This window comes from Channa argus, chromosome 13, assembly GCF_033026475.1.
Source record: "Channa argus isolate prfri chromosome 13, Channa argus male v1.0, whole genome shotgun sequence".
Taxonomy (NCBI): domain Eukaryota; kingdom Metazoa; phylum Chordata; class Actinopteri; order Anabantiformes; family Channidae; genus Channa; species Channa argus.
The window spans coordinates 8059315-8075675 of record NC_090209.1 but is presented as its reverse complement, the minus strand read 5'-3'; the positions used below and the strand labels follow the sequence as shown (position 1 = coordinate 8075675).

The 16361-nt window shown below is 41.7% G+C and overlaps 2 protein-coding genes across 6 annotated transcripts; one reads left to right on the top strand and one right to left on the bottom strand.

Moving 5' to 3' along the window:
* The first annotated feature begins 517 nt into the window (after positions 1–517).
* On the top strand, positions 518–9931 carry map3k12 (mitogen-activated protein kinase kinase kinase 12). Of its 2 annotated transcripts, none has more exons than XM_067526371.1 (14): positions 518–771; positions 1957–2480; positions 3892–4075; positions 4195–4386; positions 4508–4666; positions 4879–5037; positions 5237–5345; positions 5572–5681; positions 5952–6068; positions 6231–6314; positions 6424–7147; positions 7241–7308; positions 7488–7785; positions 8168–9931. In XM_067526371.1, exons 2-14 carry the CDS (start codon positions 2018–2020, stop codon positions 8321–8323), a joined length of 2823 nt encoding a protein of 940 aa, XP_067382472.1. In that variant the 5' UTR covers positions 518–771; positions 1957–2017; the 3' UTR covers positions 8324–9931. The 2 variants fall into 2 exon arrangements, with proteins under 2 accessions (XP_067382472.1, XP_067382471.1); XM_067526370.1 differs by having other exon boundaries at positions 6180–6314; positions 8168–9930.
* Positions 9932–10395: 464 nt separating this feature from the next.
* Positions 10396–16128, bottom strand: LOC137139316 (poly(rC)-binding protein 2-like). Of its 4 annotated transcripts, none has more exons than XM_067526372.1 (13): positions 15963–16128; positions 15031–15164; positions 14833–14856; positions 14709–14741; positions 14466–14582; positions 14237–14395; positions 14028–14156; positions 13851–13925; positions 13597–13656; positions 13241–13313; positions 13102–13157; positions 12807–12976; positions 10396–11620 (listed from the first exon to the last, which is right to left on the bottom strand). In XM_067526372.1, the coding sequence occupies exons 2-13, from the start codon at positions 15097–15099 to the stop codon at positions 11584–11586; spliced, it is 1002 nt and encodes a 333-aa protein (XP_067382473.1). In that variant the 5' UTR covers positions 15100–15164; positions 15963–16128; the 3' UTR covers positions 10396–11583. The 4 variants fall into 4 exon arrangements, with proteins under 4 accessions (XP_067382473.1, XP_067382474.1, XP_067382475.1 ...); XM_067526373.1 differs by having other exon boundaries at positions 13615–13656; positions 15963–16127; XM_067526374.1 differs by having other exon boundaries at positions 14237–14368; positions 15963–16126.
* Between the last annotated feature and the right edge of the window lie 233 nt (positions 16129–16361).

Sequence of the window (16361 nt, the reverse complement as noted above, 5' to 3'; positions counted from 1 at the left end):
CTCCAATTTGCAGATTTTAATGAAATATAATGAAATTCTAATCTGAATGACCGAAGCGTCATGTTAATGTAAAATAGCCAAAGCATTTGCCAAGCATGAGGACACTTAAACAGTTAAGGTCTTGATGCAGGGGCCCTCCCCAGGATCAGATAAATAGCTAATAATGCAATATTAGCTACCCCAAAGTATGTAGGTGGTGCAAACAACAACACATTTGCAGTTTAAGCAAACTACAAGAAACTAGAGGAAGACGAACATTGGTCAGGGGGACACCAAAATCTTTCTAGTTGACAGGGATCTAGAGTGTCAAGACAGGAACAGAAATCAGTGAATGAAATGCACCCATAATGCCACATTTTGCGAATGGAAACGATGGATGTGATGATGGAAAACTGATTGTTCTGTGTGTGTGTGTTTTTGCGTGTGTTTGTGTGCGTGTGTGTTAGTGTGTCTAAAGGTTTGCAAAGAATGGATGTAGCGCCTCCTTGCGGCGCAAATCGCATTTCCGTGACGTCAATTCAGCACTGGGAAGGAGACAGCTCCCTCCCCCAAAAACCCAGCGCGCCTCACGTTGCATGGGTCCCCGGTTATTGATAAGACAATTTGCCCGCTGGGATCCATCCCAGTAACGTGAAACTCGTGGATGTAGAGACTACGAATACAAGAGACAACCCGGACCGAAGAACAACAACGGTTTGCTCATTATCACCGACAAATAGAAAGCCGAGCCCACCCCTTCACTTGACAACGCGACATCAACCAGGCAGAAAGGTATGGGAATGTCATACTATCCGGTTAAATGCTGATTGAATAAGAAATCAGGGATCTCAGGACCTATAGGTTTGGTGCGGCAGCATTCATGCCGCTCGCACTGCACCAATGAACGGATGCTGCCAAGAAACGAGCCACCGTCGATGAATGCTAGAAAATCATATTTGTGCAGCGAGAAAGCTCACATTACGAAATGTTTGTGTTGATGCCAACGTTGAGTAAATGTACAGACGCTGCGGCAGTTTCACTTGGCATGGACCATAGTAGGCATCGGGCTTGCAATTCATGCACGTCGGCTGTGATGCTGCTGAGTGTCATCATCACATCCTCGGTTATTTAAAGATTGATCTTCCTGCGTGTGTGTGTGTGTGTGTATGTGTGTGTGCGCACGAAAATACACACTGCTACTTCGCACAGGCCCGGTGCTTGTTCATTGCCCTTTTTTTACGCTCTCATTTTTCTCAGTCGCCGTGGTTCCTCTCATGCACTGGTGCAGTACAGGACTTGAAGCTGGTGTAGGATATGTGAATCGGGGTACATGTGCTCTCTCACTCCATCTCTCTCCCTCCCTCCCTCTCTCTCTCTCACACACACATGCACGCACGCAGGCGCGCACGGACGTACGTACACATCCACACTGAGGTGGTTATGCAATTCGTCATATTCTTCAGGTACAGACAATGCTCTCCACTTGATGCACGACAAGCGACACACTGGAGCAGCGGAGTAGCTTGGCTCTGATCTTGTCACACTCTAATACACCTCATAGAGACAGCTGATGAACAGGTGGCAATCAAGGCTGTGGACTTTACAACCTCCTCTGATCGATTCATTCACAAAGCCCATCTCCACTCCACTGGTCCGCCTGGTTTTCCGATTCGTAGACACAGAGATGAGGCGTTGCTCTATAATTCACACAGAATTTTGCCGTGGGAATAAAGAGACCAAGTGGTTAAACTGGGAGATTGGCTGAATGAGTTAAGCAGGACTTGATTTTGTGTAATGTTCTGCATCGTTTGAATGAAGTCAGCACAAACTCTAAGAACTTCTTAAAAGACCAACGGGTTAATTCCTGCAATTAACCTGCTCTCTCTTTTTAAATCTTGAAAACAATTAAACATAGAGCTGAAAGTGCAGTTTCCAAACCATCATAACGTGTTTTTTCTTATCATACATCTTCCTCAGACTTACTCCTCACCTTCCCATCCTACATCCACCCTAACCTGCTGTGTTGGGGAAACCCCTGATGAGTGGGACCTGTATCCATGAGCCCCGTGCCCCTTCCCCTTCCCTGTCAGGCTTCAGCACCCCCATCTCAGAACCCACCTATCGAAGACTTGATGGAGACACCCCTGCTTGCACCCCTGAAACGGACCTGACCCCCACACAGTGTGTCCTCCGTAACGTGTTGTCCATTGACACCGGTGGACCTGGGGCGCCAGGTGGTAACAGCCCCACTCCCAGTGATGGACCCTCAACTCATTTTGACAACAGTGTGCTAAAACTACATGAACATGAGGCCTGCCAGTGTGGTGGTGGGGCCGAAGCGGGTCACAGTCCAGAGGTTGGCGCTGTTCGGAGCCAGTCTGAGAACATTCGGCTACAGTCAGGAAGTGGAGGATTTTTGGAAGGACTGTTTGGGTGCCTAAAACCAGTCTGGACCATGATTGGAAAGGCCTACTCCACTGAACATAAACATAGCCAAGAAGGTATGTGAGGATAACAAAAATGTTTAACCTCTATGCTCTCTGACCCTCTGCTATGTTTGCATAGCGTATTTTCATTTATGAAATTTCATATATGAAAGTTTTGTAGTGCATTTGAAACCACGAAGATGCACTATATAGATAAAGCTAAAGCTCTGCAGTGGTGAAGAGAGTGTGCAGATCCCTCATTTAAGTAAAGGTACCAGCAAAACACGTTCAAATTACTGCACAAAATTCTTATTTCTATAAAAGTAGAGACGATTATTAGCAGTATAAAGGATCGATGTAAAAGTTTTTCTCTCAAAGAAAACTTGCACCCTGTGACCCACTCATCATTTTTTACAATAGTAGTTTTTTTACTCCTGTATCTTTGCATAAGTATGATTGTAGTTGGTTGAGGTGGAGCAGTTAGTTACTACTTTATTTACAGACAGGCAGTGTAGTACAGACATACCAATCCCGAAGTATGTAAGTAAGGACAAGGGGCCACAGCTGCACATTGCATACACAAGGCCAAAAAAGATGGGAACCCCCATTTTAGTATTTAACAATGTATTTTTATGTACATGCAGTATTGTGAACTGTTTATACATATTTAATGGAAAAGCTCTGAAAATTAACTTCAGCTGTAAGATAAATACAGTGAAGTAAATCTTTCCCTTTAAATGCAATAGAGTAAAAGTTTTAAAGCAGAAATGAGAAACACTCATGTGCATTTTTATACTTCAGAATAGTAAATGTAATTTTTTTCCATAGCTAGAACTCTGCTATTGTCAGTGACTGATTGCCAATCTGCCATATTATCATAGCGCAACTGAGTTTTTCACTCACATCATCAGCTACAGTAAGTTTTCACAGGCGGCAGGTGAAGCATCATGTGACCCTTCCTCTCTTGGTGCTCTAAGGAAATCACAACACTTTAAGTGAACCTTAGGAAGAACTGATCTGCCTGTCTCTTTTATTCAGTCCAGCTCGTCTCTCTTTAGTAACCATGCTCTCACAGTCATTTAAGTAGTGTCTGTATGATGGATGACAGACAGATTAGACTGTTGTTTGTCTGTCAGTTTTTCTCTTATCACTGGATAGAAATAACATGGTCTAGTGGATAAGTTGTCAATTTACCATTTGTTTGAACATGGCAGGCACTTTGTATGATGTAATTTTGTCCTGCCAGCCTATTCTAATGTGTGGCATGGACCTAGCATTTGCTCAGCAAACCCACTGACTCCTCCCTGTCCAATCTGACAGGAGTATACATTAACATTTGAAGGCTTTGCGCTGTGATGGGTATAATTTAAGTAATTACACAAAATGCAAGCTATTTAAAAGAAACGTTGAAATTCCTGTGTTAATTCTATGTGATGCATCATGATTTCATGTTTGCTCATGGAGTTTTGTTCTGGTCTGCATTTAGAGTCCTGGGAGGTTCCTTTTGAGGAAATCTCTGATCTGCAGTGGGTAGGCAGTGGGGCACAGGGGGCGGTTTTTCTAGGCAAGTTTCACGGAGAAGATGTTGCTGTAAAGAAAGTGCGAGACATCAAAGAGACTGAGATCAAACACCTGCGTAAACTCAAGCACCCCAACATCATCACTTTCAAGTGAGGAAACTCTAGATATGTTACATGGTCATGCTTCAACATATCAGTCATTTAAGTGTAGAAATCAGACTTGTAATACTTTTATTTTCTATGTTGTCTGATTGCCTTGCCTTCTATAGGGGCGTCTGCACCCAGGCTCCTTGTTACTGTATCCTGATGGAATATTGTGCCCAAGGCCAGCTGTATGAGGTGCTTAGGGCGGGTCGTAAAATAACCCCATCCCTCTTGGTCGACTGGTCCATGGGCATAGCAGGTGGCATGAACTACCTGCACCTCCACAAAATCATCCACAGAGACCTCAAGTCACCCAAGTAAGCTGAGGAGTCAACACAGCTACCTCAATGAGAAATTCAGTCAACATACGATCTGCAATTTTATGAGAGATTTTCTGATTATTTCCATTTAAAATTCTGGGCAATTCCACCTTTCCAGCATGCTGATTACACATGATGACCTGGTAAAGATCTCTGACTTCGGCACATCAAAGGAGCTCAGCGACAAGAGCACCAAGATGTCATTTGCTGGAACCGTAGCCTGGATGGCTCCTGAAGTGATTCGAAATGAGCCAGTGTCAGAAAAGGTGGACATCTGGTGAGTGATAAACATTTTGTTCTAGATTACAAACTTCTAGCTTACAAACAAGCTATTAACAGTTATCTTTATGACACTACAGTAGATATCAAGACATTGTTTTTTTCTCTGGGGGTAAAGTGCAATGACTGCTTTCTATGACTTAACTGTCTTGTTGTGATCTCAACCCCCGATAGACCTTTCGAATACATAAAGCTTGATTTATCTTAAAGGTCTTTCGGAGTGGTGCTATGGGAAATGTTAACTGGAGAGATCCCTTATAAAGATGTGGACTCATCTGCCATCATTTGGGGTGTGGGAAACAACAGCCTTCAGCTCCCCGTTCCTGAGAGCTGCCCTGATGGCTTCAAGATCCTCCTCAGACAATGCTGGTGAGCAACTGCACAGTTGAAATGAGAAAAGTGAAGCAAGGAGGGAAGAGAGGATCAGAAAGGTAGAAAATGAGCAGATGGGACCAGTAGAAACAAGGGATAAGAGTAGTTTCATGGGCAGGTGGTAGTCTTTGGTTTGGGGACTTTATTTATTTTGCAGTGCATCTATACAGTTGTCTTTCCGATCTTGGATTTGCAGGAACTGTAAGCCCAGGAATAGACCTTCTTTCCGCCAGATCCTGCTTCATCTGGATATAGCATCAGCTGATGTATTGTCCACCCCACAGGAAACATACTTCAAGTCTCAGGTACCGTCGCTTCTCAGATTCCCATCTAAGTAATGAATGACAGAGGAACACAGGAAGATACACCACAACAATCCACAAATCATACTAAATATACATTTTTATATAATATATAAAAATGTATCTGCACTGACACAAGCACAATTATTAACTGCTATACGAAAGATAACGAGTTTCAAAGTCAGCTTTGGCCAGACGCAGCTGGTTAACAGAAATATTGTCTCATCAGGCTGAATGGCGAGAAGAGGTGAAACAGCACTTTGAGAAGATTAAATCTGAGGGTACTTGTCTCCACCGACTCGATGAGGAGCTGATCAACCGACGCAGAGAGGAACTCAGGTAAATTTTGTACACTTACACACTGATTCATGCAAAGTCAAAGGGTCACATAAAACCATATTAATGTAGAATAACCAGAGAATCCAGGTAGTTTTACTGTACTGGCTTAGACACATGAAGCCACTGGGACTCTGTCCCATCCTGGGATGTCACTCTTTTGTCCACCCCTGTGGATGAAATACTAAATGCTCTGGGTGCACATCTGTTGTAGAGGATTTGGATTCTCTCATGCGGATGCACAATGACATCAGCAGCCTCTTTTCTTCTCAGGCACGCTCTGGACATCCGCGAGCACTATGAGAGGAAACTGGAGAGGGCTAACAACCTTTACATGGAGCTCAGTGCTGTCATGCTGCAGCTGGAACTCAAAGAGAAAGAGTTGCAAAGGTGCAAATAAATGAATGAAGACGGGGTTTATTTTTGTAAAATGCTGATATTCTTTAAATTAAAGAGCTGCAATGCACTTACACATCAGTGCCGTTTGTTATCTTCTTCTAGGAGAGAGCAGTCTTTAGATAAAAAGTATCCGGGTTTGTTTAAACACCACAGCTCCAGACAAAGCAGCTCCTCCAACTCCATGGACAAGCTCATCAAGAAGAGAAATGTTCCACAGAAGCTGCCGTCGGGAAAGAGGTGTGAGATCTTGCCTTAGTGGCTATTTGGTTAAAGATTGAAATGGGTAAATAAATATTCATTAGGCTTGTGGATTGTAGTTGTTGACTAATCCCTCCTACTCTTTCAGGCCAGACATCCTCAAGTCTGAGGTCATCATTCCCAAAATGGATTCCTCTGTAATGCAAGTTACTATCCCAGCCTGCCCTAACAGAACCTCTACTTCTCCCAACCGGTCCCGGAGGGTAAAAACCCGTCATCGCAAGCCCGGTAAGGGCAGCAGTGGGGACCTGGCTGGACTTAAGGCAAATCAGTCGTCCCCTAATAGGGACTCAAATGCCCAGGCAAACAGTTCTACCACTAACACCTCCAAGCAGCACTTGGAGCCCTCTGCAGCTCTGCGGGGCCTCAGCCATGAGCAGCAGCAGAGGCAGCTTTCTTCCTCCAGCCCTGACCTCATCTGCACAACGCTAGAGGCAGAGGGCCAGGGAAAAGGGGAGCCCTCGGTGAGTGGGCTAGAAAGAGGGGGAAGCCTCAGTGCCTCTGCAGGTTTAGGGGGGTCAGAGGTGGGGGCAGCCGGTCTGGATGATCTCACAGAAACTCCTCCACGCAGTGACACTCCCAGCGAGGATGCTGCATCTTTCCCGTTCTCCAGCAGCCCCGACTCACCATGCGGGAGGGGTGCGGCAGCAGGACGGGGATCTCTGGGCTCTCCACGCCTGCCTCATGATGGGGAGGAAAAAGAGGAGGGACCCAGTGCTGTGAGGTTGCCTCGGGGGGCATCAGGGGGAATAGGGAGTCAGCACCTTACACCTTCAGCCATTCTGTACAGGGCAGCTATCACACGAAAACAGGTAGAGTGAAGAAATGTGTTCATGTTCCCCAGTGTTCCTCTGGTAACAGTGTGATCATTTTCACTTGTGAATTTCTCCTGTTTCTGGCTACAGAGGCGTGGAGTGTCATCAGAAGAGGAGGAGGGTGAAGTTGACAGTGAGGTTGAGTTACCACGGAGACGGTGAGTAACTTGATGTCCTTCTTCACTGGAAAATTCCCTGAAGCCGTCCTCCCTCTCTGACAAGTTGCTGACTTATTCACAGAACTAAGAATAAATTTGAATTTGCGTCATGCTTTCTCGTTGCCAATTCAATGATTTTGAAACCCGTTTTTGTTGATGCTTTCATTTAATCTGTGCAGACGGCCGACCAGCATCACCAAGTGCCAGTCGGTGTCTACCTTCAGCTCAGAGAACCTGTCTGTGTCAGACGGTGAGGAGGGCCACACCACTGACCACTCTCACAGTGGTACTCCTGACGTGGTCAGCACCAACACTGACGACAGGTTGGACGATCGCAGCGACGACCTCCTCTCTCAGGGCTCGGAGATCCCAGCGGACAACACAGATCCCGCGCAGGCTTTGGATGGCCTGTCGGAGAGAGACGGAGCCCTGGGGCAAAGCAAAGCTCAGCTGGACGCCGGGCAGAATCCTAATGAGGTAAAGCAGCTCCACAGAGGATCACGTGTGTCAGTTGGGTCATCTTTTAAAACTGACGTACAAGCAACAGCCATGGAAAATATTTAAGTAAATTTACTTGAGAACTGTATTTAAGGTGCATGTACTTTTTACACTTTCCGATTAGTGTCTCTGTCATCTATGCCCCAATTAACAAGTAGAGAAAGAGAGTGAAATTCTGCAATATTTAACATTTAATTATCACTTGCACAGCATATTATATATTATATACAATAATAGATGTATGTGTAATATCTATATGTCAGAGAGGATATTTTACAACAGAATGAGTACTTTTACTTGAGTAAAGGATCTTTTTGGAGTCATGTCTAACAGTGTTTTCTGCTCCCCACTTTTTCTTTAGAGTCGGGCTCTGTGTGATGATTCTGACTGCGACAGTGCTGAGCTGGATCAGTCAGGTAGTGGAGAGCCCAGTCGTCCACCCAGTGCTGGAGCATGGGTGCCACCATCTCACCCCTATCAAGGCCCTCCACAGGTGCCCCATACAGGACCTCCATAGATAACTGGGCACTAATAAAGACCTCCTGCTACTCTACAGTGAACAAACATCACAGGCGTACACCAATCTGTCAGTGCAGTACATTACTGTTTTTATGAGGGATCACACCCACTACACCCTTCAGACTATGACAAGTTGACTTATGGTGTCTCATAAGTTTGTTGGCTGGCAAACCTACATCAGATTACATAGGACATTTGTCATAACCTGACATCAAATATTTTGGCAGCTTGTGACATCAGATAAATGTCATTTCAGTTCAGTAGGGATTTTTTTTTGGCAAAATAGTTACCAAGGTAACCTTAGCCACTGCTCCAGTTCAGCAAAAATCCTTCCACATGCGCACACGCACAAGAAGATACCACACTTGTAGTCCTTTAAACACTCTAACCTTCACTCTGGGAGCATCCTTCATGATACTCCACACACTAATGCATCGAATACTAATAAATAATAATGTAAATATCCATTACATACCACATGAGAAATATCTAACTTTATTTTATTTGTAAGATAAAATGTAAGACTAAACGTATGCAGCCCTGTGAACAAATGCATGACTACATGTTTATAATTTATGGTTTGAATGTGTCTGTTTTATATTTTGTGAAAGTTTACACTTTTTTAATCCTGAAAGTATTACTTGATTTATTTTGATTTTTGTTAATCAATGTCAGCACTTGAAAAAAAAAAAATCAAAATGGAATGAAAATCTCGCCAAGATGTCGATCATGATGCAAAAGTAGGGTTCTCAGTAAGCAATTTTTTTAAACACCTACTGCTGAGTTATAAATACACATAAGACATGAGGTTGAGGTTTTTATTAATCTTATCAAATCTGCAATAAGATGGTAGACATTTGGGTTTACTCTTAATTTCTGCCATTGTATATACATGCAGTTGCTAGTTTAGTAGGTAACTCTAGCCACAATTAATGCAGTGTAATACTGAGTCCCTGCAGTAAATCCTACCTTCATGATGCTGTAGTTTATGCTGCTGGTGAACTGTACTGTGCTACACAGATCCCGTTATTTATCTCTTTACTTACGTATACAGGGTGGGCTGAATATGAGCATAATGCAGTACAATTTAACAGCACCACAAGCCACAGGTAAAAAATGATCATACAGCAGTAACCTCCCATAACCTGTCAACTAGTACTGTGTAAAATCAACAGAGTTCCCATTATAGTCATGAACCAGAAGGTGTCTTATAGCTCACAGTGTTGATAGGCTTCATGAAAACCTCAGCTGTTCCTTTTACCCTTTAAGATTGCTGCGGAAGTAGCCAGATAATGAATAGAGCACTTCTCTGTTGTGGTTACTAGTAGAACAGTAAGTATCCTTTGGGTTTGAATAGAAATGTTTTGTTTTTATACAGCATTGCACATTGTACTGTAACATAGGAGTTATATTGAAAGCAAAATATTATGAGCAACAATAAATAATGTATTGGTTAAAAAAAGAAATTCGTTGTTTTGTTTTAACAGAGGAGATATGTCACAGCTACATTTTCTGGCCTACTGCAACAATAGACTACAGCTGAAAGAGTAATAAATTCATATTTCCAATGACTTAAAGCATGCCCAAACCATTCCGGTCCATCATTTGTTCACTTATAAATTAACCTTTTCACTCCCATAGGTTATTAAAAACGATCTCTCTAAATAGAACTATTCTTCTGTATTAATAATATATTTGCACCACTAATATAAGAAATTTGCAAGTCACTTTTTTATTAATAGTAGGTCTTTCTGACTAATGGTATATTACAAATTATTAAATTCAGGACCCATTGTTTATGTCATCCTAACATTTAAAAGCAGATACAAAAATGAAAAACATGGTAGATTGTTAATGGCTTACCAACATTAGTGAGACCCTTCGCCTCATAAGTCAGGGAATTTAATATTAACCCTACAAGTCACACTTGCCATCCTACTTTTACAAACTGGCAATGCCAATGTCATTAGCTGCCTATTAATGGCATTTTGTGTAAAACATTAGTACATTTTAACTAAGTCAATTATTACAGCTTGTATCAAAAAGGTAAGTAGTAAATGTGACCAACAATTGTTTAAGCATTTCACATCTTTTTTATTTCTGCATTTCTTCAACAATTTAATTGCACCCAGATCTACAATAGTTTGAAAACGTGCACAAAAACGTGAGTTTCTTCATCCTGCAAAGAATAATAAAAAATAAAATCTGACCCAGGCAAAAAAAGAATTGCAGGAAACTAGTGTTAATTCTATAATTTTCCTTCTAGTTAATCATAATTTAATACCTCATTATATACTTATAAAGACCTATATGTCTTGTAGTTTTGCCCCTTGCAGCATTCCCCACCCCGCAGTTAAAAAAAATATTTTCTCTATTTAAAACAAACATTTCAAGGTTATTATAATCGTCATTATCATTACTATGGTCTTAGTAATTTCAGAGAAAAGAAAATATTTTCCTCTCATTCAGGCCCACTCCTGCTCACCAAGTCCCACCCACCCTTATCAGAATCTGATACACAACAAATGTCAAAAAGTCCTGATCAAGAAATAAAACTGATGGAAACACAGGAATGACACAAAACAATATTTCAGAAAATTAGAAGTGAAAGATAATGTAGCTTAAAATTCTCCTTTGAATCCGCACTTAGGAGAAATTACCATCTGACAAAAAGGTTGTTCCTGGATACATCTTCAACTAGAGATCATTTACACCCACTGAAACCCGTTAAACCACAATGCCTCATTTAGGAAGTACAGCTTCAAACAGAAGATGACAAATATCAATGAACTCTACTCTTACAATGAGCTGTGTATTAAATAAAAATAAATAAATATTTAAAAGGAAGGAAGAGAACAGTCCATCTATAATGTTATTGTGTATTTTTTTCTTCATTTTTACATTTTCTAAGAAAAATCTGACATAAAAAAAAACATTATTTATGCCTTTTCAGATTTTTCTAAAACATTTTACCTATATCAAGAAGTTCGTACAGATATACAGCAAAATAATGACAGAAAATAAGATACAACAGAAGTCTTTAATAACTATATGCAAAGGGAATTTAAAAACATAATAAATAAATAAAATACCAATATTGTGATAATAGTGTAATTACAACTGAATAGGTGTCTAACCAAAGCAGAGGAGAAAACAGTGAGTTTAGAGTAGTTGGTTTTTGCATTAAGTTCAATAAGGGACCTCTTGGTAAAAAGTCGGGGGAGGGGTTACATTAGGTGCTGATGAAGATCCTCCATGTCAGTTGGCTGCAAGTCCAGTAGCTTCAGAAGACAGCCTGAAAAACAGCAAAAATATAGATTAAAAAGTTTCACTCGTGATATTCCCAAAAATGTCCATAATTATCGAAAAAAAGAAAAGAAGACAACAGAAATGTTATCTGAAACAATCACAGTTGCAAGACACAATGTAGATCCTACATACAATTAGTTAAAGTTCTACAATTAATTTAATAACTTCACTAGTTCCAATTTAACTGCTATTTTACTATGTAACTTCAGGCCCCAAACACTAATTGAGACACGTCCATTATTGGATATGGCAAGTTATCGATACACATACACACATGAATACAATACATCATGTTCTCAATTCTATATAAGAATAGAACACATGATGAGAGGGAGCAAAGTGATGCGAAGCTTATTAGTCTTAACTCAGAACCACAATTTGAAATGGGAGCTAATGTTGTGGAGTTAGGATATTTGCACAAAGGTAGGCCTTTCTGAAATGTCCTCTGGGGGCTAGCGGGGCTCTTTTTGAGCCCAACTCCATTAGGAAGAGAGAGCTGCAAACAGCTGCAAAGCCAGGTGTCATTCACTATGTCTTTCAGCTGTTGCTGGTCTAACTTCGTGAAATTGTTTGTGTGAAAACCTAGATGAACCAGCTGCAGAGGAACAGCAACTGGAGTGGACCAATTAGCCTATATAGTAGTATGCGGCAGCTTCTTTCTTTAATTTTACTGTTATGTCTTTTATTTAATTTAATAAAATTAGAGATTAAAGTATTGAGTACAGATTTCTTTAACTTTGTTTATATTAAGTCTTTATTTTACCCTTATTTTTATTACTAAGTCACATTCTTGAGAAATATTTGCATTGTCTTGCTCATATGGTCAATCTTTCTTTAATTAAACAATAAATCCTAAATTTAACCAGTGCTAGAAAGAGAAAAAACAGGCATAAAGCAAAAATATTTTGCAGTCATACGCTACTACACACACCAAAAACATATTAATAATAATAATAATAATAATAATAATAATAATAATAATAATAATAATAATAATAATATGTACATTGATGACTCAAGAGTTTGTTATTGATCTTAAAGGCTTAAACTTCAAACAATTTCTCTGACAACCTGCACTGTAGACAAGGCAAACATGTAGACTGTCCCGGACAATCCTGTCCTGTTGTTTTCTTCTCGTTAACTTGCTGCTCTAGCTACTAGCTTTTTCTTACCGGGCATTTATCAGGTACTCAGCCAGACTGATACTGGCATGGGAGCCAGTGATGGTGACCTGTCTGTCAGTTGAACCCTCCACAGGGTTTGCAATCTTGATCTGAGCCCCTGACATCTGACGGATCTCATTGATCTTTGCACCCTGTCGGCCAATGATGCAGCCAATGAGCTGAGGAAAAACAAGAAACGAAAAGAACACATGAGCACCTTCACAAGTCCATTGATGAAACGAACAAGGCATCATGACTCTCTGCTAATAACACTGAGTAAACAATGAACATAAAAGTAACTTACATCGTTTGGAATGGTCAATTCATGAGAGCCAGTTTGTGCAGAGGCATCCATTCCAGCTAGAAAAAAATACAAAGAAAACCCAGACTAAGTGGATTATTACAAATCTACAGCAAATGCCTCTTTCAGCTCGTTCACCTACCCTGGAAGCCCTGGTTGCTATGTGCAATGGGGAAGGGGCTCTGCTGCATTGCCAGCTGGTGTAGTTTGGTGAGCTGTTGAAACAGAGGCAAAGGCATAGAAAGCAAACAAACACAGGAAATGTGAGCTAAGAAAAACTGTAACAATTTAAAGCTGTAAATTTGTTTCATTTATGGACTTAGTGGATATAATGATGATGAGAGAAAATGACATGGAACATGATTTAGTTTAAAAAGGTTAGCATGTCAATTTATCAATTTAATGTGTGACAAGCAGTGGTGGTTTGGGGGGGTGGGGGATGAAATAAGGTGGCATGGCATCCCAGGACCGAAGTTGCAAATATATTGGATCACTTACAGAGGGCCCTTCACTTACATCAGGCTGTGGAATGGCGTGCTGCCCTTGGACAGCATATGCCTGCAAGGAGACAACAGCACTTAGGAGGGTGTGGCAATGTCGCACACTGTGCACTTCAGTATCTATCAGTCCTTTGTCCTTGGTGTGCTACAAGACCAAAGCCAGGCATACTACAGAAAGCACACTAGGAGGGTCAAAAACTACCACTGACAACCAAAAAGGAACAAACACTGACAGATGCTTTTGTTGTTTACCTGACCACCTGCAAAGATGACAGGAGAGCCTGAGGGTTTGGGTCTGTACGGGATGGTGACTCCCTTTGGTGGTGACTAAGAAGACATGAATGTCCATCATTGATTTTTTTAAGTAACAGAATACATTTAATTTTGCCCATTGCAAAAGTGTAAAAGCACAATCAACAGCAACTGTACCTCAAGCATGACGACACAGATTTGCTTGACACACTCAATAATGGACTGTGGGGTCCCTGCAACAGTGATGGCACGCTCTGTTGAGTTGGGCAACATGTCCCCTGCTACTTGTACCTGAGCTCCTGCTGACTGCAAAGATACAGTGTTTGATGGCATCAGGGATAAGTTGTTCAAACATTACATAAAAAGAACCAAACATGATGACAAACCTCTCTGATTTCCTTGATCTTGCAGCCACCCTTGCCGATAAGTGAGCCACACTGGCTAGCAGGCACAACGAGACGCATGGTGACTGGTGGTTTGCTGGTCGCCGTACTGTTAGTCATTGAGGTGCTGATATCCTGAAAGGAAGCGACAATACAACAAATCTAAGAAAACGTTAAAAGTTTCAATTCTATTTGCTCAAAGTGTTTCATGTATGTGGCAAGCAACTCTAACCTCTTCCAGCTTCTCGATGATCATGGAGAAGGCCTTGAAAATGGAGGTGGTGGGTCCTGCGAGGGTTACAATCCTCTCCGGACAGTTCCCCTCTGAGATGTTGATACGAGCACCACTCTGCACAGGCCGGAAAAGCAAAACAGGAACTACCAAATCAGTTGCAGAGTTATCATAAGAAACATGAGTCAACGTCAACACAGTTCTTGTTGTTGCTCACATGCTAAGAAAATAAAACGATCTTACCTCCTCTCTCATTTTCTTAACCGACTCCCCTTTCTGTAAAAAATGCCCAAGTGCACAATGTTTACAAAACACACCGAGGAACAAGACGCAGATAACATCGTTCTTGAAGTAAATACAAACGTACCTTGCCAATAATGCTTCCTACCTCCTACAGAACAGAACACATATGGTAGTTAGTGAAGCATTGTTCTTGGTCGCCAGCAGAGAAAATTTAATTGTTTTCATTGCACATTGGCTGATTATAACAGGGAACAATTGCATGGTTTTACGTGAGACTCAGGCTTTAATCCTATTATAAAACAAAGCAAGCAGTCACACTCACCTTCCCATGCATGAGTAGCCTGATGGTTAAGGTGACATTAAGTCCTCCTTCAACCAGACTTGAGTCCATTTTTGCAGCTGAATCCAGTGACTAACCTGGCCAACACGATGAGTCTTTGGTCACTGGCTGAATGTCTGAAACAGAGTGAAAAATGTGGCCATCAGAGACAGATAGAGTTCATGGAAACTATGAGGAAATCTAAGAGGGAAGCCTTGTTTACTAAGAAGCTACTATGGGTGCAGCTCAATCTGGTGATGCAAGCAGTAAACATCTTGTAGACTTTTATTGTAGTTTAATAACGTTAGTCACTTCGAAAGAATGAAGACGTTTCAGCCCAGTAATTCACATTAAACTGGCACGAGTCCACTCATTCACGTTAGCACAATGACCCTCTGTCTCCCTGTGGCAATGTCTATTTCCTGGGAACGAACGGCTGTGGCGACGTAGCCGCTCGCTGTATTTTTACGACCGAAATGTGAGCTACTAACGCTTCATTTTACGGTGGAAGTCGATTTGTGTCGAGTAAAGGTTTATATCGAGAGGAACAACATGAGCCTTAAAGGATAACATTAACATCACATTTCCTATTTTGGAAGGACCATCACACCAAGTCACGCAAGCAAAGCTAAGTTAGCTAATATTAGCGCCGTAGCATTTCGGCCGTAACTTCCTAAATTCCCAAATGACTTATCCCATGCAATGTTTTTTAGGACCCTCTACGAAATGCATTAAAAACACAACAGCTCGCAACTAACTCCGGATCACCCATCAAGAAAAATTTATTTCGTGGATTCTCCGTCCAGCGGCGCTAGCATTAGCATCGTGGATTCTAGGAAATAGTCTGATTCCGCGGCCTAAAGAGCGCACTGAGTTATCCCTGTCCTTCACTCCCAAAGAGGCGGAAAAAAAGGAAATATTTCTGAAAGTCTTACCCGAACCGTCCCTTGAAGTGTGTTCAGGGGGTGGGTAGGGTGGCAAGGGTAGAAGGGGAGAGGTTCGGGAGGGAGTTTTAAAAGGATCCGGGGAAGAGGGAAGAGACACCGCTGTTTGATCGGACTCCACTCTTCTGCTTGGCACAAAAGACAAAATGCCTTCAACTTTGACCCCCAGAGGCCCCGCCCTCTACCCGGGTCATCCCAGCTCTCCGGTCCAGCGGAGAAACCAAAAATAGCAAACATTTGGGGTAACATGTGGACGGCACTTATAATATTGTATGATAACCTTTTTCCCCGTGTTTACACTTATTCATTTTAATGAGAAATGCGGATTTGAATAGACCAACTTTGGTGCAGAGTTGGATTATTAACCAGACAAATCTTATTTGTGCCACG

What these genes read in the sequence shown, in the direction of transcription:
- map3k12 (XM_067526370.1), top strand. Translation starts at nt 2,018, where the DNA reads ATGAGTGGGACCTGTATCCATGAGCCCCGTGCCCCTTCCCCTTCCCTG. An exon ending in AAAGAGAAAGAGTTGCAAAG is followed by an intron (nt 6,069 to 6,179) that starts GTGCAAATAAAT and finishes ATCTTCTTCTAG; the next exon opens with GAGAGAGCAGTCTTTAGATA. An exon ending in AAGCTGCCGTCGGGAAAGAG is followed by an intron (nt 6,315 to 6,423) that starts GTGTGAGATCTT and finishes CTACTCTTTCAG; the next exon opens with GCCAGACATCCTCAAGTCTG.
- LOC137139316 (XM_067526372.1), bottom strand. Translation starts at nt 15,099, where the DNA reads ATGGACTCAAGTCTGGTTGAAGGAGGACTTAATGTCACCTTAACCATC. An exon ending in TCATCGAGAAGCTGGAAGAG is followed by an intron (nt 14,396 to 14,465) that starts GTTAGAGTTGCT and finishes ACGTTTTCTTAG; the next exon opens with ATTTGTTGTATTGTCGCTTC. An exon ending in AGATCAAGGAAATCAGAGAG is followed by an intron (nt 14,157 to 14,236) that starts GTTTGTCATCAT and finishes GTATCTTTGCAG; the next exon opens with TCAGCAGGAGCTCAGGTACA.